The following is a 25000-nucleotide window of genomic DNA, read 5'->3' as shown; positions in this document are numbered from 1 at the left end:
TATGTGTGTGTATATATTTATATATCTATATATATATATATGATATTATATTATAGGCGCAGGAGTGGCTGTGTGGTAAGTAGCTTGCTTACCAACCACATGGTTCCGGGTTCAGTCCCACTGCGTGGCACCTTGGGCAAGTGTCTTCTACTATAGCCTCGGGCCAACCAAAGCCTTGTGAGTGGATTTGGTAGACGGAAACTGGAAGAAGCCCATCGTATATATGTATATATATGTATGTATGTGTGTGTGTCTGTGTTTGTCCCCCACCATTGCTTGACAACCGATGCTGGTGTGTTTACGTCCCCGTAACTTAGCGGTTCGGCAAAAAGAGACGGATAGAATAAGTACTAGGCTTACAAAGAATAAGTCCTGAGGTCAATTTTCTTGACTAAAGGTGGTGCTCCAGCATGGCCGCAGTCAAATGACTGAAGCAAGTAAAAGAGTATATTATATTATATTATACTATATTATATTATATTATATCATAAAATATAACAACGATATATTCCAGTTTTGTATACACAACTATAAAAGGCAAAAATTTAACTACTTTTATTTTCTGCATTCATGGATCACACATTGAAGAGAACAGAATTATGGGATTTATATTTACACACATCTATTTTGGATTACTGCAGAGGATTTTACCATGGATGTATATTATTTCTCCAAACTTTTTAGCACAAGAACATACCAACGCACATCTATGCCAGTAACAACATCTTTAAACAACATCTTTTTCATATATTTTTAAATAGCATTCAATTGACTACACAGAAATACACCCTCTTTCTCTCTGAGGAGTGGATGTATTACCTAATAATGATTATCAATTTTAGATTTCACTTCAAAGGGTAACACATTCATGAAACAATCTTATGATATTTTAAACTTTGTAAATAATTATACTTTATATATTTATACATCCATCTATTAACACAATATTATTTTGGATGTATATCTTATGTGATGATTTTTTTGATGTAATTTTCCTGCTCTTATTTTATAATATAATATCTAATCACTCTTATTAAATGTCTAAATACCTTTAATGTTTTAGACATTTCCCAACCAAGAGCACTTATTAGAAATTCAGTATATTGTATTCTCATTGAATATATTTGATTAATGCCACTCTATAGGATCTAAGGAATTTACTATAGTTCTGTATTAGATCTCACTGTCTGCTGAAAATAGCATTAGTATTAACAACTGCATCAATACTGGCAACAACAACCAAAACAACAATAAACAGCACCACAACAACAATAACAATATCAACAGCAACAATTGCCATAACAGCAACAACAACAATAACAGCAACAACAACAATCTTTCACAATAGTTACAGTAACAACAGTAGTAACACTAATAATGTGAAAAGTAACAACTACAACAACAATAAATTCCATACTTTTTTGTGGAAGAGCAACAATTTACACTAAAAACAAAAACAAGTTAAGACTAGATTCTGTAAAGGAAGTAAAAAAAAAAAGAATAAAGAAGCCAAGCCGTTACCGAGACCCTAAAAGCTTTCAAAGGCATTCAGTTTGCCAAATAAAATACAATTAAGGCATTTTAAATAAGTAGGGTTCATTGTTTTTCCCTCTTCTTTTCTCGCTTAAAGGGCTCTGAGATGATAAAGAACAACGATATTAAGGAGAAATTTAAGTACCACCAAAGTCGGATTGACTTAATTTCATAATAGAAATGCAATTTAATGTGAAGGATTTTCTTTTTTTTTTTTTGGTGGTGTGGGGGAAAAGGTTGGTGGTGGGGGTTGTGTTGTTGAATTTACTGTTGTTTTCTTGCAACAAGATTTATTTGAAGTCAATCTATAATATGGTTTCCATCGAATAGTTCCACAAACACACACAAGCACACATACATTTACTGCTTGCATGTGTACACACATGTACATGCACGTAAATACAACAGAAGGTTTTGTGTAGTCTTTCTTGAGCAAGTTAGCTTGCTGAATCCAACCTCTCACCAAGTTATCTCCACTGACAGTGTTCAGCATAACAATGTAACCTGATATATCACTCACAGTGTTTGTGGTACTACTGATGGTTATTTATTACCTTTCATTCTACCAGGGTTGGTAAATCCCAGTCAAGTACATAGGTCCATTCAGTCAACTGTTTCCATCCCCCAGAATTTCAGGAATTGTAGACCATCAGACAAAATGCATTGTGGTATTTCTTCTAGATCTTTACAATCTGAGTTCAAATCCTGCTGAAGTCAACTTTGTTTTTTATCCTTTTGGGGTCAATAAAATAAAGTACCAGTCAAGCAGTGAAGTCAGTTCTGACTAAAACCCTCCCCTCAAAATTGCTTGCCCTGTGCCTAAGATAATAGCCATTTATTATTGATGGTTTCTGTGGTTGACTTTACCTTTCATCATTTCAGGGTCAATGGAATAAGTACCAGTTGAGCACTGAGGATGATGTGATTAACTAGCTCCTTCCCTTAAGGTTTCAGGCCTTGTGCCTATAGTAGAAAGGATTATTATCACAATGGTGGTGAGCTAGCAGAATCATTAGTGTATTTGACCAAATGCTTTGCCGCATTTCTTCCAGTTCTTCTTACTCAATGGACAATCAGTGGTCTCCTCTGACCATCACTACCTTGGATAGTGATGGTCAGAGGAGACAGGTTCAGAGATTATCACCTTCGAACTGAGAACTTTTAACTGAGCAAACTCTGCTAAATACAACCCAGGGGCCACGAAGTGGTGTTACATTTAATATTTTGTTAGGCCGATCATTCATATAATTTACAGTAGCATGTTACTCCCACTCTGTGGTGAGGTCCTATTTACAGCTAAGTAGTTTGAGCCATTTGAGGGTTAAATGTCTTGAGCATTAACATAGTATTATCAATAACAAGAATATAAACCATTTATAACTCTGTGAAGCTGACTATCTACACTCACTAGCTATGCATAAAATAAACATATTTGCATGCATATATATATCACATGATTGACCAGACTATTGGATGTTGTTATACATTGCTGGTCATAATGTGGTTTACATCATTTTAGATTTTGAACGATGCCACCTTGTTGGCTAGGCATAGCCTGGTTGTTAGGATGTTGCACTCATGATCACTAGATTGTGGGTTTGATTCCCAGATGAGGAAGCATATTGTGTTCTTGAGCAAAACACTTCATTGCTTCAGCCCACTCAGCTGTAAATGAGTAACCCTGCAACAGACTAGCCTTTCAATCAGGGGGAATGTTAACCTGTGTACTTAGCCAGCTGGATGGCATCATTCGAAAGCTAAAATAGTGCAAAGTACACTGAGACCAGTGATGTTTAATAATGTTCAATAGTTTGGTCAGTTACGTAAGATATATATATATATATACACATATATATATATATATATATATATATATATATATACATATATATATATATATATATATATATATATATATATATATATATACCAAATGTGTCTGAACTGCTAGCATCTTACCATCAGTATATAACTTGAAGCAAAAATGGAATGTGAATCTGGTAACTTTTGAAGCATCCTACGTCACCTGATGAGGCTTTTTTTTCACTGTGCCTTGTTTCTGGTGTCATTACATCATCCTACACCCACTAGAGAGCAGTGCAGAATGAAGCTGAAACAATTGTTGTGCTAATAAATGCTTCTAGCCACACTCCATCTTCTGTAATAATCATTAAAAAAAAGTTTTGTGTGTGTGTGTACAAATGTGTGGTTAAGAAGTTTACTTCCTAACCACACAGCTTCAGGTTCAGTCTCTCACTGTATGGTATCTAAGGCAATTATCTTCTACTATTGCTCTGGGCCGATGAAAGTAATTCTGAATGGATTTGGTAAATGTGTATGTATGTGTGTGTATATATATCTTCTATCTTTTATCCTTTTTACTTGTTTCAGTCATTTAACTGTGGCCATGCTGGGGCAGTGCCTTGAAGGGTTTCCTTTTTTGTAGTTGAACAAATCAGCCCAATGACTTAATTTTTTCTAAGCCTAGCACTTATTCTATCAGTCAATTTTACTGAACTGCTAAGTTTCAGGGACATAAACACACCAACACCACTTGTCAAGCAGTGGTGAGGGAACAAACACAGACACAAAGACACTCACACATAGATAAATACATTTATATGTACACAACAGGCTTTTTTCAGTTTCTTATTTCTTTATTACCCACAAGTGACAAAACATAGAGGAGACAACAAGAACAGACAAAGGGATTAAGTCGATTACATCGACCCCAGTGTGTAACTAATACTTAATTTATCGACCCCAAAATGATGATAGGCAAAGTTGACCTTGGCAGAATTTAAATTCAGAACGTAACGGCAGACGAAATACTGATAAGCATTTCGCCCGGCGGGGTAACATTTCTGCCAGCTCACCGCCTTAGGCTTTTTTCAGTTTCTGTCTTAAGCTTTTTTCAGTTTCTGTCTACCAAATCCACTCACAAGGCTTTGGTCAGCTTAAAATTATAGTTGGAAACATTTGCTCAAGGTGCCATGTAGTGAGACTGAACCTGGAACCATGTGGTTGGGAAGCAATATGTATGTGTGTGTGTTAGTGTCTCCTTTTCTTGACATCATAAGGTAGTTGTTAATGAGCATCACCATCATATAAGTGATCTCTATCATTTCCAATCTTCCATGAAAGCATGTCTGGTCATCGGAAAATATTACTTTACATGCAAACTGGGGTGGGGTTGGTGACAGAAAGAGCATCTGATTGAAGAAAATCAGTTTCAGTAAATTCCATCTGATCCATACACGCATGGAAATGTGAACACTGAAATGATGAGATTATATATATAATATATATATATATTCGTTTACTCTTTTACTTGTTTCAGTCATTTGACTGCAGCCATGCTGGGGCACCACCTTAAGTCAAGTAAATTGACCCTATCAGTGTCTTTTGCTGAACCACTAAGTTATGGGGACATAAACACACCAGCATCGATTGTCAGGTGATGTTGAGGGGACAAACGCAGACACACATACATATATATATATGTGTGTATGTATGTATATACGATGGGCTTCTTTCAGTTTCCTTCTATCAAATCCACTCTCAAGGTCAGCCCAAGGCTATAGTAGAAGACACTTGCCCAAGGTGCCACACAGTGGGACTGAACCCAGAACCATGTGGTTGGTAAGCAAACACATGCTATGTGTTTTCATTGATTTTTTTAGGTTGTACACAAAATGTAAATGGAAATTGTGTGTGTGGCTATAAAGGCACAGGTGCAGCTGTGTGGCAAGAAGCTTGCTTCCCAACCATATGATCTGGTGTTCAGTCTTATTGTGTAGCATTTTGGGCAAGTGTCTTCTACTATAGCCTTGATTGACCAAAGCCTTATGAATGGATTTGGTAAATGGAAACTGAAAGAAGCCCATTGTGTGTGTGTGTGTGTGTGTGTATGTGTACCACCACTGCTTTTGAACTGGTGTTGGTGTGTTTACATCCCTGTAACTTAGCAGTTTGGCAAAAGAGACTGATAGAATAAATACCAGGCTTAAAAAATTAATACTGTGGTGAATCCATTGAGTAAAATTCTTCAAGGCAGGACATCTTGTTACTAAATTTTCCTTAGCAGTTTTATCGAGGAAGTATTCCCTCACCTATCTCTTTGTCAACTTGGCTGTACTACAAAATGTAATTCCCTTCGCTCTTTTCTTAATATCAAGATTCCTCTCTTTGTTCTTAGCTGATGACACCTGTTTTTGTCTCACTTTTAACTCAGAGATTCTACTCCTGCAAGTTATATATTTGTTTTCACTGCTTTCACAGATTCCCATGATTTTCTGTTGCCAACCGATTCCATTATTATGCATCTGAATTGGGAGCTTGAGTCATAATCAATCATTCATTAGCTGATAACACAACCATGGATGCCACCTCTATGGATGCATTGCAGTTACTCTCTTGATAGAACTTGGTGATCTGGACTGTTGATTTTCTAGGATTCCTCTGCTCAGAATCAGTCTAAGAAGCACCATTGGCTCAGTTGAGCTCTTCTGCTACCTCTTCACAATTTGTCATGCTGCTGTCCCATGACTTCACCAATTCCTTGGCAGGGTAGCTGAACAGGTGTTATGCCTTACCAAAGTGTTGTCTGTAACTCAGCAGGGTATGGTCATCACTTTATGAGGTATTTTCAAAATACCCACATACCTGTATATACTTAAATGGAAACCTATTTAAACTTAGAACAAATAACTACCTTACACTTCCTTATTATCAACAGAACCAGAATACACGTTTTGGACAGCTTCAAGAAATGAAGCCATATTAATATTTCTCTGCTTCAAGGTAGCAAGCTGGTAGAATTGTTAGCGTGCTAGACAAAACACTTAGCAGCAGTTCATTTGTCTTTATGTTCTGATTTCAAATTCCACCAGGGTTGACTTTGCCTTCATCTTCTCAGGATCAGTAAAATAAGTACCAGTTGAACACTGGAATCAAATTAATAGATTTACTCCCTCTCCCAAAACTGCTCACCTTGTGCCAAAATTGGAAACCAATATTTCTCTGCTTCATAAGCAACCTCTAACTCAATGTTTCATATTCTGTAACCCTTTATATTTAAATGATTAAGGTATTAGTCATGGGTTTATTGTTGTTTCAGGCATTGCCTGATACATAGGAGCATGACACATTTCTCTGCTTTGTTACCAACAGGTTTTGTCTCTCCATTTTAAAAAGAGACTCTGTAAGATGTGCATAAAATAATGTAATTATGGCATTGAAACATGAGCAGTGAATACAAAAGATTTACAACAATTGGAGAAAATAAGTTCATTAAGATTCATTATTAAATGAAAGGCTGAGGACAGGCAAGGAGTGGTGAGAGTGACTAGATAACAAAGACATTTGCTGGTGTTATACAAGAAATTTGGGTATGCCATACAAATGAGTCAAAAAGTGTTGTTGATTGATAGTTGATGATGGGCATGGTAGAGGGAGACTGAGTTAAAAAATTTGAAAGAAATGTTTAGATCCAGTCTAAAACTGTTGAGATGAGATACCAGATTTGACCAACACTTGCTAAAAGAAAAATTGAATGAAAAAGCATTGGTGGTAGCAGTGTTAGTGATGATTGTAGGTATGGTTCAAAATATCCTCACACTGTATATTATTAGTGTCAAAAAAAAAAAAAAGCAAAAAACAAATTATGAACATGTCACAAATTTTAATGGCCCCATTTCAAATCTTTTGAAATTCCATTTTACAAAATGCTTCAGAAAATATTATTTTACACATTTACTGTATCTCCAAACTTAATTTATTAATTAAAAAAGAGGGGGGAAAAAAATGTTTGAATATATGTTGTATGTGTGTTACATTCCATTATGACTAATTAAAACTTCCTCTTTGCACACCTGGGCAAGCTAAACTTTGAAGTGGTATCTCTAACATGGATGCTGCAGCTGTACTTAAATAGAAAACCAGATGACCTAGATATAGCTTACTGCTATATCTAGGTCATCATTAGATTCCCTTTTTTCTAATTAAGGTTTGGGGATTGCGAGTACCGGCTGCATCTCCTTACTGCATGTATGCTAATTTCATTCAACTTCCATTTTAATGAAATATAATTCAATATGGATTATAAAAAATATTTAAACCTAAAAACAAAGAAAACTTGTGTTAAGATGTATCTGAAAAAAAATTATTCAAAATGCTACTCCAAATCAAATTCTAAATGAGCACTTGTTGGTGCATTGGAATGTATATTTTCAGTGCCGCCGGGAAGCTATGCGAGCATTGAAGCAAGTATCAATGGCAGCTGATATAATTGGCAGTGATCACTGGTCCTTAATCAGGCAGCACTTGTTTGATGTGTTCTGTGAATCTGATGAACAACTATCAGTAAGTAACCAATGAAATCTGCCTTTAATGCTGTGGTTTTTACCTCACTTCTTCTTCTTCTTCTCCCTTCACTTTCTTCTTTCACTTCACTACCTTTTTTTCTTTTTATGTATAATTATCTATTCAAGTTTTTTGCTGTTCTATTATTTAATTTTTACAGTAATTTTTTTGTTATAATTTTTTTTAAGTAAATTGCAACCGTAATGTAACATTTGCAGAATCCTTTAGATTGAAGCATTCCAGCTCTCAACCTTATGATGGATGACTTGTCAATGTGTTCCTCTTGTAAACTAATCTTTTCAAAAGGAATCAATTTAAAAAAAAAATACCTTGAGACTTGATATCTTTCTCCTAAAAGAAGAAATGTGTGATAGAAACAGATAAATATATCATCTTTTTGAACAAAAATTTCTTTGATGTGAATGAAAGTGATATGGAAAGATAATTTCACTTCAGAGTGATGTGCTATGCTGTTTACAGCCCATAATATCAGAATCTGAATCATTTTAGAATGGAAAGCATATGGCTAGTTGTTGAAAATGTTTGGGAATAAGATCTACCCACCTTGTTTTTATTATTCTTTTACCATAAAAACACTGCAAGTTACAGGGTTTGTATTATGCTGGCTTGTGGCAGTGGACAGTCTGTTATACACATACACATATGTATGTGTGTAAATGAGGATGATTTTGAGTATTTTTTTGTGCATATCACTAAGAAAAACGAACTCAGTGCTTTCAATACTTTCTAAAGAATAATTTTTACTTAGAAATTTCAGAAAATCAGAATATCACAATAACTAGCAGTTTCATCCAGTGGTTCTTCAGGCTGGGGAAATATAATATCAAGCTTTGAATTATGCTTATAAGAAACTGACTGGAGTCTTCTCTGAATAATGTAGCAGATGGTGGTTGTAATAGAGGAAAATAGTAGTTGGTTGGGAGTGTTAGGTTAATGTAGTGTGAATGCTAGGTTTGTGTTTTGATTGCTTAGGTTATGTGTTGTGCGTATGTGCCCACAAAGAATGAGTAAAATGAGATAGGGAAAGAAGAAAAGTATAGATTTAAGAAGAATGGATAAATGGCAGAACAAATAAATTGAAAAGGACAAGCTTAAGAACCACCTGAGTAAAATGATATATGAAATTATTTGGCATTTTGTCTTTTAATAAATTATAGCTATAATGAAAGGGGGTTTAGTGATTTTTATGCCAAGTAAAATCCAATTTCTTATTTATTGAACTAAAGAATTTTCTAAGTTGTTTTCTTTGATGAATTTTACTTCATACATTTTTCTGCCAAAAGCTAGGATTCTAAGTATTAGCTGTCTTTGTCCATTCCATTGTTTACAGCTCTTAGGTTCACTGGTTGTATTTATTTCATTTTATCATTTTTATTTAATCTGTTTCATGTTCTTTTATTTCATTAAATATTCTTTTAATTAAAAAGCTATTTGAGTTTTTTTTATATTTTTGAAAAATTCAAATCAAAATAAAAAATATCAATTTAAAAAAAAGAAAGCTTTTTTTTTAAAAAATGATGTTTTTTTTGTTTTGTTTTATTTCACTCTTGCAACTAGAGTTAACAATTTTGAAGAAACTGCTTGTAGTTTAGAAGAAAAATACAGAAATAAAATCTTAATGCAAATAAGGAAATGTTTATAAGCATTTAAGGATGGGAATATTAATGTATATTGGCTTATTTTGTTATCTGTTTTTGTCTCTTAATGTCTTTAAACATTTTGTTTTACATTTCTTTTAGCATTGAGAAATTTTCCTCATTTTTTTTAATCCTATCATTGTTTATAATTATTATTGTCTATTATTATTATTATCATTATTATTATTATTATTGACAGAATCATTAGCACACCAGGCAAAATGGTGAGCGATATTTCTTCTGTCTTTATGTTCTGAGTTCAAATTCCACTGAGGTTGACTTTGCTTTCCATCCTTTTGGAGTCAATAGAATAAGTTCCAGTTGAGTACTGGGGTTGATGTAATCAATTTGATCCCTCCTCAAATTCTTGGTCTTGTGACTAATGTAAATGCTAAAGAGTTAACTGAAGAATTCGAAGGACCCTGAGTTAATAGACTTTTGGTGAAATCTTCAGCAATAGGTGCAGGCATGGTTGTGTAGTAAGGAGCTTGCTTCCCAACCATATGGTTTCAGGTTCCAACTCAGTCTTCTACTATAGCCTTGGGTTGACTAAGACTTTATGAGGGAATTTGATAGAGAAACTGAAAGAATCCCATTGTGTGTGTGTGTGTGTCTTTGTGTCTATAATTTCCCCTGTTACTGCTTGACAACTGGTGTTTACATCTCTGTAATTTAGCAGTTTGGCAAAAGAGACCAATAGACTAAGTTCCAGGCTTAACAAACAAAACAGGTACTGGGTTCGATTCATTCAACTGAAACTTCTTCAAGGCAGTGCCCTAGCATGGCCACAGCCTAATGACTGAAACAAGTAAAAGATAAAAGATAACAGCCAATCATCACCAGAAAAAAAGAGGAAAAAAAACATGTGTCCAGAGAAAGCAGGATGCTATGTCCAAAATAGAAAATGCTTATGGACACCTTTGGGTGCATCAGGTCCAGTATGCAGAGTGGGGGACAGACTGACTCCTGGAATATTCTGATCCTGCCTTGGCATTTGTTTTCCATTTATGTGTGGGTGAGATTCCTTTGTTTGTCGATTTTTTTTTTATTAATTACATATAATTTAATTATATTGTGTGTTCATATGTACAAGGTGTGATGGGTAAATTGTCACCATTTTATATTTTTAATTTTGTGCATGCACATTGTTCTTGATTTTGTTGACTACACAGTATAATAGGGTCTGTTGGGCACTGTCTGTGAGAAAAACAGCACCATGACTCAATTCACTATGCCAGAAATTTGGAAATGACATGCTGTACTGCTTGGCATTTGCACCAGAAGCTCCAATATGGATATTTCAGAGTGTTCAGGTGTCAATCTGAGTACAGTGCAATCTGTGGACATGTACCAAGAGTGATAAAAATCAAACATCCAGTCAACATCATGGTGTTTGGAATGATCACTAGTGATAGCAATGTTATGCCTCCATTCATTTTCCCATGCAACCTCAGACTCAACACTGAGGCCTACATCAAGTGCTTGGAGGAGGTAGTGCTGCCCTGGGTCAAGAGGGTGGCTGCTGGAAGACCCTATGTCTGGCAACAGGACTCTGCACCATGCGACACAAGCAGGAGAACCCAGTCATGACTGGTAGACAATTTCTGCAACCACATCACCCTTAATATCTGACCATCTAACTCACCAGACTGCAATCCTCTTGATTATTATGTGTGGGGTGCAGCTGAGTGAGAGACCAAGAAAACTCCTTGTAACATCAAAAATGAACTAAAGGCAAGGGTTATGGCAGCATTGACCAACTTAAACAAGGAGATTGTCCAAAAGAGTTGCAGGAGATTCTGAAGTCGTCTGGAGGCCGTGGTTGAAGCCATTGGCGATTTTATTGAATAAATTTACTCTTTAGTATTTCAAAATATTTTTATGTAATTTTGGTAAATATGTCTGTTAAAATCAGATGTCAGTGTTATTTTCATTTTTGCGTAATTTAGACAACAGTTTATTCACCACACCCTGTATATTAATTTAATTATCTTTTCTATAGGCGCAGGAGTGGCTGTCCCCACAACATCGCTTGACAACCGATGCTGGTGTGTTTACATCCCCGTAACTTAGCGGTTCGGCAAAAGAGACCGATAGAATAAGTACTAGGCTTACAAAGAATAAGTCCTGGGGTCAATTTGTTCGACTAAAAGGCGGTGCTCCAGCATGGCCACAGTCAAATGACTGAAACAAGTAAAAGAGTAAAAGAATTTTAAGGTGATGAGCTGGCAGAATTGTTAGCACGCCAGGCAAAATGCTTAGTGGCATTTCATCCCTCTTTACCTTCTGAGTTCAAATTCTGTCAAAGTTGACTTTGCCTTTCATCCTTTTGAGTTCAACAAAGTAAATACCAATTGAACACTGAAGTCAACATAATCAACTTACTCCTCCTTCGACCTTGCTGGCCTTGTGCCAAAATTTGGAACCATGATTTTGTCTGATTTTAAAAATAATAATTCCTTTCATTATAATGTAGAATGTCTTTGATACTTCCCATGTTTTTATTTAACTTTCTACAATCCTGCAGTTTTGTAACAACTTTCTGGGCCTTGATAGTAGTTCTTTCATTGCTGTCAAGTCCTGTTTATTGATACAAAAATGAAATATTATCATTGTTACTGCCATATCTGAAAGCTACAGTCTGTTTATCTCTAAAAATCTTCACAGAACATTGCTCTTTTTGATCTGAAAGAGTTTAATTATTTAAAAAGATTTTGTATAATTAGATATAGGAAAAGACCAGCTGAGTTTTGGTAAGTCTCTTTTAATTGTAAGATTCCCCTCTGAGAAAATTTGCATGGTTTTCATATAAATTTACGTTCAGCCAATTTTTAACCTCAGAATTAGAAAATGGAAACAACAACTTCATAATTTTCAAGAGAGAATTACAGACTAAAGAGAGAGAAAGAATGATCATAAAAAGTGAGAAAGGAGAGAGAGAGAGAGGTGAGGGAGAAAATAAACAGTATTTCTCATTTAGAAAGGAGAGCTTCAGCTATAGAAACATTATGTGAATATATCAGGTCATCCCATAAGTTCTGTCCGATTTTACCTTTTTTAAAATTGAATGAAATTTAATAGGATTTTAGAATGTCTAATGGAATTAAGAATTATTTTTATGCATTTGTGTACATTTAAACTAATTAGATATTATTTTACAGAATAATAGAATTAAAATTTCTTTGATTAATACCCTTTCTAACATGGAGTATCCAAAGAGCATTTAAGGCACATAATACTTTATGAGTACAAAAAAGGAAACTCTGCAGCCAAAGCGACTCGAAACATATACTGAGTTTATGGGAAAAAATGCTTGAATGAAAGAACTTGCAGGAAATGGTTTGCAAAATTCAGAAGTGGTGATTTCAGCCTTGAAGATGAAGATCAAACAGGACGTCCAGTTGAGTTTGATGATAATCTCCTTGAGGCATTATTTGAAGAAAATCCTGCATTATCAGTTGAAGAATTGACAATAAAGCTTAATTCAAATCATACAACTGTTCATCCTCATCTTCAACAACTTGGAAAGGTTCCTAAACTTGGAAAATGGGTACCTCATGAATCGTCCGAAAGCAACCGCAAATCCTGAGTTGATATCTGCTCTTCTCTCCATTCTCGCGAACTCATTTCGTCTTTTTTGGATATACTTGTGACTGGTGATGAAAAATGGATCTTCTGTCGAAATGTTAAATGTCGTAAACAATGGCTTGGTAAAAGGGGAAAAGCTCAACCACAACTGAGAAGGGAACTTCATGGGAAAAAGGTTCTTCTCTCTATCTGGTGGGATTGCAAAGGAGTAATTCACTTTGAATTGTTACCATATAATGCAACAATCAATGCTCAAGTGTACTGTCAGCAATTAGAGTGTTTGAACCAAGCTTTAAAGAAAAAAGATCCGCTTTAGTGAACCGTAAAGGAGTGATGTTTCATCAGGACAATGCATGACCCCCACACTGCAAAGATCACATCACAGAAGTTCGAAGAGCTTGGTTGGGAAAAAATTCCTCATTCATCTTATTCTCCCGACCATTTGTTTCGTAGTTTACAGAATGATTTGGGGGACATAACTTTCGCAAGCCAGGAGGAGGTCGAAACTGACATTTCAGAGTTCTTCGCTTTGAAACCAAGAATTTTACATTGATGGGATTAAAAAGCTTGTAAATAGATGGAAGGAAGTCATAGATAATCAGGAAAAGTACAATGATGATTAAATTTCAATTAAATGTAACATTTGATTACTTGTTTTCTTTATTCAAAATTCAGACAGAACTTATGGGATGACCTGATGTATAATTTATGTCTATAACAACAGCTTAAACAACTGCAGCAGTGATAACAATAACAACATCAACACCTACAACAACAGCAAGAACAAAAATGAAAGAAAGGTGACAACAATAGAAGTTGGTGTAACTTCAGCCAAGAATTCCTAACTTTCTAAGTGAATTAACTGCAACACCAACAGCACAATAACAGTGTAATTGTGATGTGGATGGATTGCATCACTATGTTAATCACTTCCACACAATTGAGATACAGCACCAATCTCAACAACAGCACAACCACAACCTCACTGCAGATACAGCTAAGTTGTCTCCAATAATACAGTAAAAAATCTATAGACAGTGAGCCCTTCAGAAAGGTCAAGAAAGACATAAAGAGGGAAGGCAGATGGGAATTTTTGTTTATATCAGCTGCGGTGTTGAACAATCTTTTATCTTTTATTAACTTCAGTCATTGGAGTGCGGCCATACTGGGACACCACTTAGAAGAATTTAGTTGATTTTGTTGGACAAATTGACTCCAGTATTTATACTATTGGTCTCTTTTGCCAAACTGCTAAGTTACAGGGTTGTAAACAAACCAATACCAGTTGTTAAGCAATGGTGGGAGGGACAAAGATGCATACACATACACACATACATATATATATAATTCACTGTGAAAAAAAGGTGACAGAGGGTGCAAGGAGCACTTTTTAGTGATGGTGAATTATTTCCTTTTTGTTTTGAATTGCATTTAGTCACCTTAATTATTTATATATATATGTGTGTGTATGTATATATATATGCAACAGGCTTTCACACAGTTTCCATCTATCAAAATCCACTAACACAGCATTGGTTAGCCTGGAGCAATAATAGAAGACACTTGCCCAAGGTGCCGTGCAGTGGGACTGAACCTGAAACCACATGGTTGCGACGTGAGCTTCTTAACCACCACAACCATGCCTATGCCTAACAATATTAACAGATGTTATTTACAAATGAATCAGCACCAAAATTGCCTGTGTTGTAGGTTTGTTTAACTCATAAAAGGCAGAAGTTTTGCTCCTGTCATCTTGCAGTGATGGAGAGGAAATGGAGACTGGAGAAATGTGAGGAACTGTCAAGGACAATAAAAAAGAAAAGAGTGAACCCAGACTGAAAGCATATAAGAGACTAGAAGACCCTCTAAAAAGTGGAGAACCTGAATTTCGTGGTAATTTAAAGAGACAGCTTTTGGCTATATGAACTGCAGGGTATTGTGCTAAGTGTATCAATTACCACAGACACAATTATTACCGTTATCTTCTACCATTTCTTTATCTCTTTGGATAGATCCTGATATTTCTCAATTTCTTTGGCATCCATTCTATTGTTATGTGATAGGGCAAAGTCTCGTATCTTACACTGTTTGTTTATTTGTTTTATTTTTAGTTATTTATTTTGTGCTTGTACTCTACAATCATATCTGGTCTCCTTGCTTCAATAATATGATTAGTCTTTGTGGAGAAATTCAATAAAATCTTCTAATTATCATTCACCATCATAACCGCTTACTCATGTTCATACCACTTTTCTGTTACATTGAATCAACAAACTTGGCTAACATCCCAATGGAGTCTTTTACCAAAACAGTTATGCCTGCATTTATGTTCTTTCTTCTCCCAGCTTACTGCATTCACTTAAAAGATGGTTAACATTTTCTCCTCTTTTTCCACAGAATTTGTATTTGCTCTCTGAGATTTTTTTATCAAGCTTTATTATTATTATTATTATTATTATTATTATTATTATCTCCACCTTAGTGAAGGCAGAGGTATTGTTTTCAGTCATGTTTGTTTGTTTGTTTGTCTGTGGACAAGATATCTCAAGAATTACTGGATGGATTCAGTTGAAGCTTTCAGGGATGTTTGGCCTCATGACTGGCAAGAACTGATTATATTTTGGGATCAATCCAGTACCGGACAAAGATTCTGGATTATTTGTTATATTTACTTCACATGATTATGATCTTATGTTCACTTTCAAGTCTTTCTCAATTAGCAGTATTTCGTCTGCTGCTACGTTCTGAGTCCAAATTCCGCCATGGTTGACTTTGCCTTTCATCCTTTCAGGGTCGATTAAATAAGTACCAGTTATGCACTGGGGTCGGTATAATCGACTTAATCTGTTTGTCCTTTCTGTGTGTAACCCCTTGTGGGCAGTAAAGAAATAAGAATCTTTAGCCTGCCAAGTAAAATACTTAACAGTATTTCACCCGTCTCTACATTCTGAGTTCAAATTCTGCTGAGGTCGACTTTGCCTTTCATCCTTTCAGGGTCAAGAAATTTAGTATCAGTGAAACACTGGGGTTGATGTAATTGACTAGTCCTCTCCCCCAAATGTTCAGGCCTTGTACCTATAGTAGAAAGGATTATTATCATTATTTAGTTTGTTGTTTCACAGAGTTACTGGTGTGCTCTGTTTAATTATGCATCTAGTATGAAAAGCATTTTGTACCGTCTGTATAAAAGGTTTTTTCCTTGTTCTTCATACTCATTCTTACATTGTGTTCAGGACTTTCAGATAATTATTGCTGAAACATGTAGACATGTTTTCTATACAGTATCCTATTCCCAGATTAAGATCAAGATTTTCAAGGTTTCTTCTCAGATTTTTGTCACTGTTCCCAAGGCTCCAGTAATAATTTCTTTGTTCAAGCATCTAAAGATTTCATACTGTCAATGTAAATCTCTACATTTCTTTTCTTTTAATTTTTATACTATGGTATCAAACATACATACCACATTTATTACAATGAATAGGTCCTTCTTGATGATGAATACAATATCTCATCTGTTGTGTTCTATCATTATTGTTATTGTTAAGCTAGCAGAATCATTACCATGCCAGACAAAATGCTTAGCTGCATTTCTTCTGGTTTTTACATTTTGGGTTCAAATTCCATCATGGTTGACTTTGCTTTCATCCTTTCAGGTCGATAAAAATAAGTACAAGCTGTGCACTGGGGTTGATGAACTGACTTACCCGCACCCCTATACCTGCTGGCCTTGTGCCAAAATTTGAAACTATTATTATTAAGGCAGCAAGCTGGCAGAATCATTAGCATCCTGGGCAAAATGCTTAACAATATTTTGCCCATCGCTACATTCTAAGTTCAAATTCTGCCGAAGTCAACTTTGCCTTTCATCCTTTCACTTAAGTACCCGCGAAACATTAAGGTCATTGTAATCAACTAGTCCCCTCCTCCCAAATTTCCGGCCTTGTGCCTTTAGTAGAAAGGATTATTATTATTATTATTATTATTATTATTATTATTATTATTATTATTCAATAGGTTTATCATCATCACCAGCATTATCTGTAATATATATATATATATATATATATATATATATATATATATATATAAGATATCATAAAGAAAAATGTGAATTATAACTATTGTAATCATTTGACCAGCAGCACATTTACAAAATTGTGAAATTATAATTGTTGAAACCTAATAATTAGTTTGCAACAGATAGACGCATAAGAAAGAAGGGAAAAGACGACACAATAATAACACCACATCAGATTCTGAATAATTTCAAAAGTTATTTATAGCTAGCATACTGATGTCATGACAACAGTTGAAGATTCAAAGCTAGACAATGTATACTTCCAGGATTAATTCATAAATATATTTTAAAATAAAATTTCTGGTTTTCATAGACTTATAGAGTTTCCTCAGTTGTTGACCATTGTTATTAAGTAGAATTGTCATGATAGCCACAAAGACTCTTTGAGATAAGTACAAAAAAAGCTCTCATTGCAATTCCTAATCTCTTGCAACTTACAACCATTTCACAATGGTAATGAGATCTTAAGCTTATGTACATGGGTAGCAACAAAAACCTTTGCAGAGATTTCTCAGACAACCAGGTATTGTTGTAATTTGTGGAGAGAGAAGCATTTTCTTTTTCTTTTGTCAACATCAAAAGAATATCAAGAAAGTATGCCTGACAATTAGTGGTTTACCAAATGTTTTCAGCTACTGTTGTGTATTGTTGTGTAGGTCCAATTCAGTTGTAATTATACAGACCTATGGCCAAAGACTTTTCTGCTGTTACTATATTTTCCATATTTTGTTCAGATAAAATAGGTGCAGGCATGGCTTTGTGGCTGGGAAGCTTGCTTCCTAATTATATGGTCTCAGGTTCAGTCCCATTGTGTGGCACCTTGGGCAAGCATCTTGTCTACAGTCCTGGGCTGACTAAAGCCTTGTCAGAAGTGTGTTGTGTGTGGTACTGGTGGTGGTGGTGGGGGGGCTAATGTTCCCTTGCTTGAAAACAAGTGAGGATTGGCAACAAGAAGAGCATTTGGCCATAGAAAATATGCTTCAACAGATTCCATCAAACACATGCAAGCATTGAAAGAGTGGACATAAATGGAGTGGACATTGAAAGAGTGAACATAAATGATGACAATCTACAATTATCTGGTGTGGCCTTATCCTTTTAATATGGTAGAATGCATTGTAAAGGAGATTTGGTTGTTAGTTTTAGCAAGTCAATTTGTCATGTTGAATTTTTCTTTGTTTTTACAATATGGTGAAAAGAAGTAGGTTTCACATGTAATCACTATGATTCTACAAGTTGATAGGACTTGGAAAATATGTCAACCGTGACAACCCTGTTGAAGCTGCAGTCCAATTCATGAAATTTCAGTTCACAATTCTTGAATATTTTATAGCATCTCTGGTTTTGTAGGGCTGACTACAGGCAAGTTCTTTTCTATCTACAATCCCTCTATTTACGGCATGTAAACTGAGCTGTGATATTTATAAATAAACTTTAAAGATGCTATAAGAATAATCTTTAAATTGGTTTCAAATTTTGGCTTCAGGCCAGTAATTTCAGGGAAGAGTAAGTTGATTACATCTACCCAAGGACTCAACTTGTACTTATTTTATCAACCCAGAAAGGTTGAAAAACAAATTCAACCTCTGCAGAATTTGAACTCAGAGCATAAAGATGGACTAAATGCCACTAAATTTTTTCCACGGTGTGCTAATGATTCTGCCAGCTTGCTGCCTTAAGAATAGTCAGTAAATTAGTATTTAATGCAGAGAGCAATAAACAAACCAACTAGAAATAGAGAGTAGGGAAGCATAAGAGAATATGTTTCTATATTATTGTGACCTCATCAGTAAGGAACAGACTTCACTATACTTGTGAGAATCACTGAGATAATGTACATGATTCAGTTCAGATTTTGATGCAGATTTACTATAAACAAATGAAGGTTTCCAAAGTCATTTCAGAGTTGTCTCTCTTACAGTACACAGTGCTGATGATAGACAAGAGGTGAGAAATGCATTCCCCATTCTGATAGAGGGCATCTTGAAATGACTGTTTGTGTTTAACACTTATTGCCTAAAGCAAGAATTCTTAAAAGCAAGCAGCAGTGAATACAACCTTTGTAAGGTCAGATAACCCAGACACATTTGGACTACTTTAAATGCTTGTTTACTCACAACACCACTTCCACGTGCCTACTACAATATCATGTCCAAATGATTAAACTAATATTGTTTCTCACTCAGCATATAGCTGCTTCTGATTACCTTTATAATGCTCCCTGCATTAAATATGTTAACATTAACTGAATCAATGATGTTTATAAAGTTCAAACTACTTCCTATCCATTAAGCTTTGAATGGTTATCATTGACTTACAACCTTTCAAAGCTCAACAGCTGAAAGAAAGAGAGTTTTTAACAAATGTTCTTTTATCCTTTGAGGATATGAATTAGAGTAGAAATGATTGGTCTTACCTTTAGACAGCTCAACATAATCAAACTAGACTTATTTGATTGCTAATTTGGCAATGGAATTCTGATGTTAAGGTTGCATATATATAAATATAGGTTAATCATTATAACTGTAATAATCATTGTTGTGGTGGAATCACAGAATTGTTAGAACATTGGACAAAGTACAATTTGGGTTTTGTTTGTGTCTCTTTATTTCTCAGTTCAAGTTCTACTGTATCAATTTTATCTTTAACAGCTCTAGAGTAGATAAAATAACTTCTTGTTAAGTATTATAGTTAATTTCATCAACTGTACCTTCGTTCTAAATTGTATGATCTTGTACATATATTACAATTCATTATTGTGATCATTAGCAGCTGTATTTTCTGCCTCTTTAAAAAGATTAGATCACTGCTCTGAATTTATTACCTAGTTTGTAGCCACAGCTTTATTAACTCAAGCTTCTGTAGCTGCACTAAATTTATTATCTGGTTTATAACCTACAACCTTGTGAGTTCAAGCATCAGTTACTGCTCATACTCACATCCATATAGTAATATTCATTTAGCAGCTAATGATGGAAATGTATATTTGATATGCTTGTTAGTGAATCTTTTATGTCTTGGGATCTCGTTATTCTGAATTGTCCTTCATTCTCATAAAACTGAAAGTGTTTGTGGATTGGATTCAAGGTCTATGGTGATTACTTATATTGATATTGGTTGATTTACTTAGATAAATAATTTTATTAAGTTTAGATAATGCCTCAATAATGGTTTCTAGTTTTGGGAGGTTGTGTTACATATATACACATATGCATATATCTATGTCTGTCTCTCTGTATGTAAACATGTAAGTGTGCTATGCTTGTATCATTTAATAAGCTTAGTCCTCTGTTTCAAATAATACCAGGAGCTACTTCTTTTGTTGTTATGTGGTTTGTTATATGATATTTAGTGAACTGGCAAAATCGTTAACATGCCAAACAAAATGCTTAGCAGCATTTCATCCATCTTTGCATTCTGAGTTCAAATTTGCTTTTCATCCTTTTGGAGTTGATGAAATAAGTATCAGTCAAGTACTGGGGTCAATGTAATCAACTAGCCCCAGGCCTTATGTTGTGACTAGAGTAGAAAAGAAAGCACAGCTTAATCAAACTCCCTTATACACCAAATGGGCCAACAGACAGGACAAAGGCACATACAGGAGTGGTGGTGTAAAACACCCCAGACTGAGGATATCAGCAAAACCACAGTGGTGCTCCAGCATGACCACACCTGTATGGCTGAAACAAGTAAAAAAGTGTTTGTGTGTGTATATATATATATATGCTAACAATCCTGCCAGCTCACAAATACAGAGCTATAAATTTGTGTGAAAAGATATAATAGATTAAATAGATCATCTCCTCCACCATTACTTCACTGGTATTTATTTCATTATCAACCCTGGGTGGATGATCTGGCAGGATTTGAACACGGAATGTGAGGGACATTGCTAAGTATCACAAGTAACTTGGTGTATGCTCCACCCAATTCTTGCACTCCACCATCATCTGGTGTTGATGTCAGTGGTGGTGGTGGTGGTGGTGATGATGATGACAACTAAACATTGAAATAATAATTGTGTAGTGAGGAGACATGTCTGTGAGATGAAAGGAACCAGTCAGTCTGATATTGTGGAAGAAGTAGTGAGAAAGAATGTGAAATATTTGTAAAGGTTTTGTTTAATACCATTAGAAACAGATCGATATTTGTTTTGTTTGTTTGGCTTAGGAAACACTTCACTATTGGGATACCTGCACCTAGAAACACCTCTACACTGCAATAGCTGCACATATAAACAGTTTTGCACTGTAATAGATGCAGATATAAACACCTTTATGCTGCAGTGATACATGTATAAACACCTTTGCACTGCAGTGATGCATATATGCAATTACTTTCTCATTGCAACAGATTCAGATATAAATACTTTTGCACTACAATAGGTGCACATATAAACACCTTTTCACAGCAATGATGCACATATAAACACTTTTACATTGCAATAGGTGCAAGTAGAAACACCTTTGTCCTGCAATAAGTGCACATAAAAACACCTCTGCATTGCAATAGATGCTTGTATAAACACCTTTGCACTGCAATGAGGCATGTATAAACACTTTCTCATTGCAATAGATGCAGATTATAAATACTTTTGCACTGCAGTGGTGTATTTGTTAACATCTGTACTGCAATGGTGCATATATAAACACTTTTGCACTGAAATAGATGCATATATAAACACCTTTTCACTGCAATAACTGCATGTATTAACATCATTTTACTGCATTACATGTACATAAAACACTTTTACACTACAATAACTCCACCTGTCAGTAATAAAGCTCTCTTAAAATATATTTTTATTTCAGTGTTAACCCGTTTGATGCAAACCTGCCTCAGACCACTCCTGGTTCTATAACATAAACATTCTCTTTTAAAATGAGTTAATTTAAAATCTTCCATCAAAATTTCATGCTAATTCACTTAGCACAAGCTTAATAATAATGGTTATTACACTAAATTCTTAATTATTTTCAAAATTAATTGAGTGTATTTCATCAGAACAAAATGGTTAATATATAGAATTATTAAGAGCTATTTTACTGTTATACTTGTTTATAACACACACACACACATATTTTTATATATATTTGCATGCAACCATGTTGAATATTTGTGCTGAAATAGAGTTCCACTGAGTTAATCAATGTTTCACTGCTTCACTAGATTTCCAACAGTGACAATGACGAGAAAGAAATGTCTGTCAATTCAATATATATATGGAAAAGCATCTCCATATGTTTTCCAACTAGATTCAATGTGTGCAAGTCCCAGGTCTGTATGGGTGTGAGAACTGACATGCAATAAAGAATCCAGGCATTTCAGCCTGAGTGCTTGAGAAGGTTGCTTCACATCCCATTCACAAAGCACAAAAGAAACAGCTTGCCTGGTACATTCAGGTATCTGCCACAACTCCCTGTCCAAAATCATTTTTCAGGGAACAGTTGAGGGAGGGCAAAAGAGAGGCAAACAGAGAAAACCTTGGTCTGACAACACCAAGGACTGGACAGGTCACAACACCATGACCCTGCTATGCATAACAGAGACTAGTGTCAACAGCTGACTGCAAAGGGTCTAGAGTAGACCCCAGACTGACCACATTAGTTAAAGGGAGCTTGATGATGGTGATAATGTGTGTGTATATATATATATATATATCATCATCATCATCGTCGGTGTTGTCGTTCAATGTCCTCTTTCCATGTTGACATGAGTTGGAAAGTTTGACATGCAGCTGAATAGCAGGGAGCTGTCTGTTGAGGCATTCTTTCTACAGCTGGATGCTCTTCCTAACACCAACTATTTAACAGAGTGTGCTGGGTGCTTTTTACATACCAGCAGCACTGGCACACACATATGTTGATTAAAATAGAAAATGAAAAAGCAAAACACTTGACGTCACTCAAAGAAACATTTAATTGCAATGGAGAATATAAGCATAGTGCAGAGTAGTTATGATAAAAAGAGAGTCTCTCACAGCTTTCTCTAGAATAGCCAAATATGTGGATTATGATATTGTGTAAGCATTCTATAAGCTAAGTATGCTGTCATCAGAGAGAGAGAGAGGTTAGAAAATATAGAAATAAATATCCCCAATCAAGGATATTAGTACTTTCCAGTTTTTCAACAATTGAAGGAAGGATTGGAATGAAAAGTGTATGTGTTTGGTAGTTCTTTGATCAAAAGGATAACAAAGTTATTGCTAAAGACAATTAGCAGACTCATAGGTGAAGATTTGATGATAAGCCATGGCAAAGGATAATGGCAACTACTAGTTTCATTTTTGAATGTGTGTGTGTGTGTGTAAAAGAAAACTGCAATGTCATAGGAGAGAAATGTATCTGTATGGATGATGGCTCACTTGCATTTAATGAGGCTACAAAGAGATAGACTTGGAGATGCCACAATGAAAGGTTGCTAAATGAAAAGAATGAATGAGAGAAAGAGAGTTTGCCAAATGTTGACTCAACTGAGGGACCAGCTATCTGAATTGACAGTACTTTGGTAGATAAAGCAATTAAGGGTATGAAGACAGGGAAAGCCCCCAGCACATGTTTGCATGTGATCATTGGTCCCTTTTTTTTAAGACTAACGGATAATAATATAAAGACAACTCCCAGTCATATTGTCATCAGTATCATAGTTTTAATTTTCTTTTAATATACAGCTCTGTATGGGTTGTTTCTTCTTCAGTCACTTCTCCTCAGTTCTTTGCTGCTATAACTACTTCATACCACATTTCCCGGAACTTAAAACAGTTCTGCTATACATATTTCTTTGTCCATTCCTAAGAATCAGTATTTCTAACCAGCTTACCTACTTAAACCATCCCTTCCTCTGCCTTGTTACTGTTGTTTAGTTCTAGCTTAGCTCTGGTTAAGTAGATGTATGAATGAAGCCAATCCAGTCTTGGCCAGCTCTTTCAATAAGATAATAGAGTGTAATTTAAGGATGGGTTTACAGTTACTTCTAGCAAGTCAAGTGACTACATAGAGGTGTCATTGTTGGATTGTCTGCTAGTTTATTGTATTTATTATTTTATTAAAATACTTTAGGTGGCAAGCTGGCAGACTATTAACACTCCAGAAAAAAATGCTTAGTGGCATTTCTTCCAGGGGAGTTCTGAGTTCAAATGCACCAAGGCCAACTTTGCTTTTTCATCATTTCAGAAGCAATAAAATAAATACCAGTTCAGCATTGGACTTGATGAAATGGTCTTTCTTCTCTCAAAATTCACTGGCCTTGTACCAGAAATGACCTTAAAAGGTGGCAAGATGACAGAATCATTAGCATGCCAAGCAAAATGCTTAGCAGCATTTTGTCTGTCTCCACATCCTGAGTTCAACTTCTGCTGATGTTGACTTTGTCTTTAATCCTTTCAGGGTCGATAAAATAAGTACCATTTGAGCACTGGGGTTGATGCAATCGATTAACACCCCTGTCTCTCCCAAAGTTGCTGGCCTTGTGCCAAAATTTGAAAGCATTTTATCAAAATACTTTGATTTTATTCTACTCTAATAGTAATTTAAGTAGAAGTAAAATTGGAACAGCCAACAAACTGGAGCTTTTTTTATCTCAACTGAGCCTTGGACAAGATTAGTAAAAGTAGACCACTCATTACTGCTCATTATTCAGTAATAGATTGATGAATTCTTTATGTTAACTAACCACTTATTGATTAGTGATAATTAAGATAATTATCTATCAAGTCAAGGAGTTATTATTTAGATCAAGTCTAATCTCATCTAGTTTTGTTTCTTATGAAAGTAGACCAAAT

At 35.1% G+C, this 25000-nt stretch overlaps 1 protein-coding gene across 2 annotated transcripts in view; it reads left to right on the top strand.

Moving 5' to 3' along the window:
* LOC106883773 (protein broad-minded) overlaps positions 1 to 25000 on the top strand; it is a 263530-nt gene that overhangs the window by 59917 nt on the left and 178613 nt on the right. For both annotated transcript variants that reach the window (XM_089351129.1, XM_089351130.1), the window contains exon 6: positions 7768 to 7896. In XM_089351129.1, coding sequence (XP_089207255.1) covers positions 7768 to 7896 — 129 coding nt within the window. The remainder of the gene's footprint in view (positions 1 to 7767; positions 7897 to 25000) is intronic.

The sequence above is a fragment of the Octopus bimaculoides genome, chromosome 4, assembly GCF_046866305.1.
Source record: "Octopus bimaculoides isolate indiv1 chromosome 4, ASM4686630v1, whole genome shotgun sequence".
In the NCBI taxonomy this organism is placed as follows: Eukaryota; Metazoa; Mollusca; class Cephalopoda; order Octopoda; family Octopodidae; genus Octopus; species Octopus bimaculoides.
Note: the sequence above shows the minus strand (reverse complement) of the source record. Positions and strands in the feature narration are given on the sequence as shown.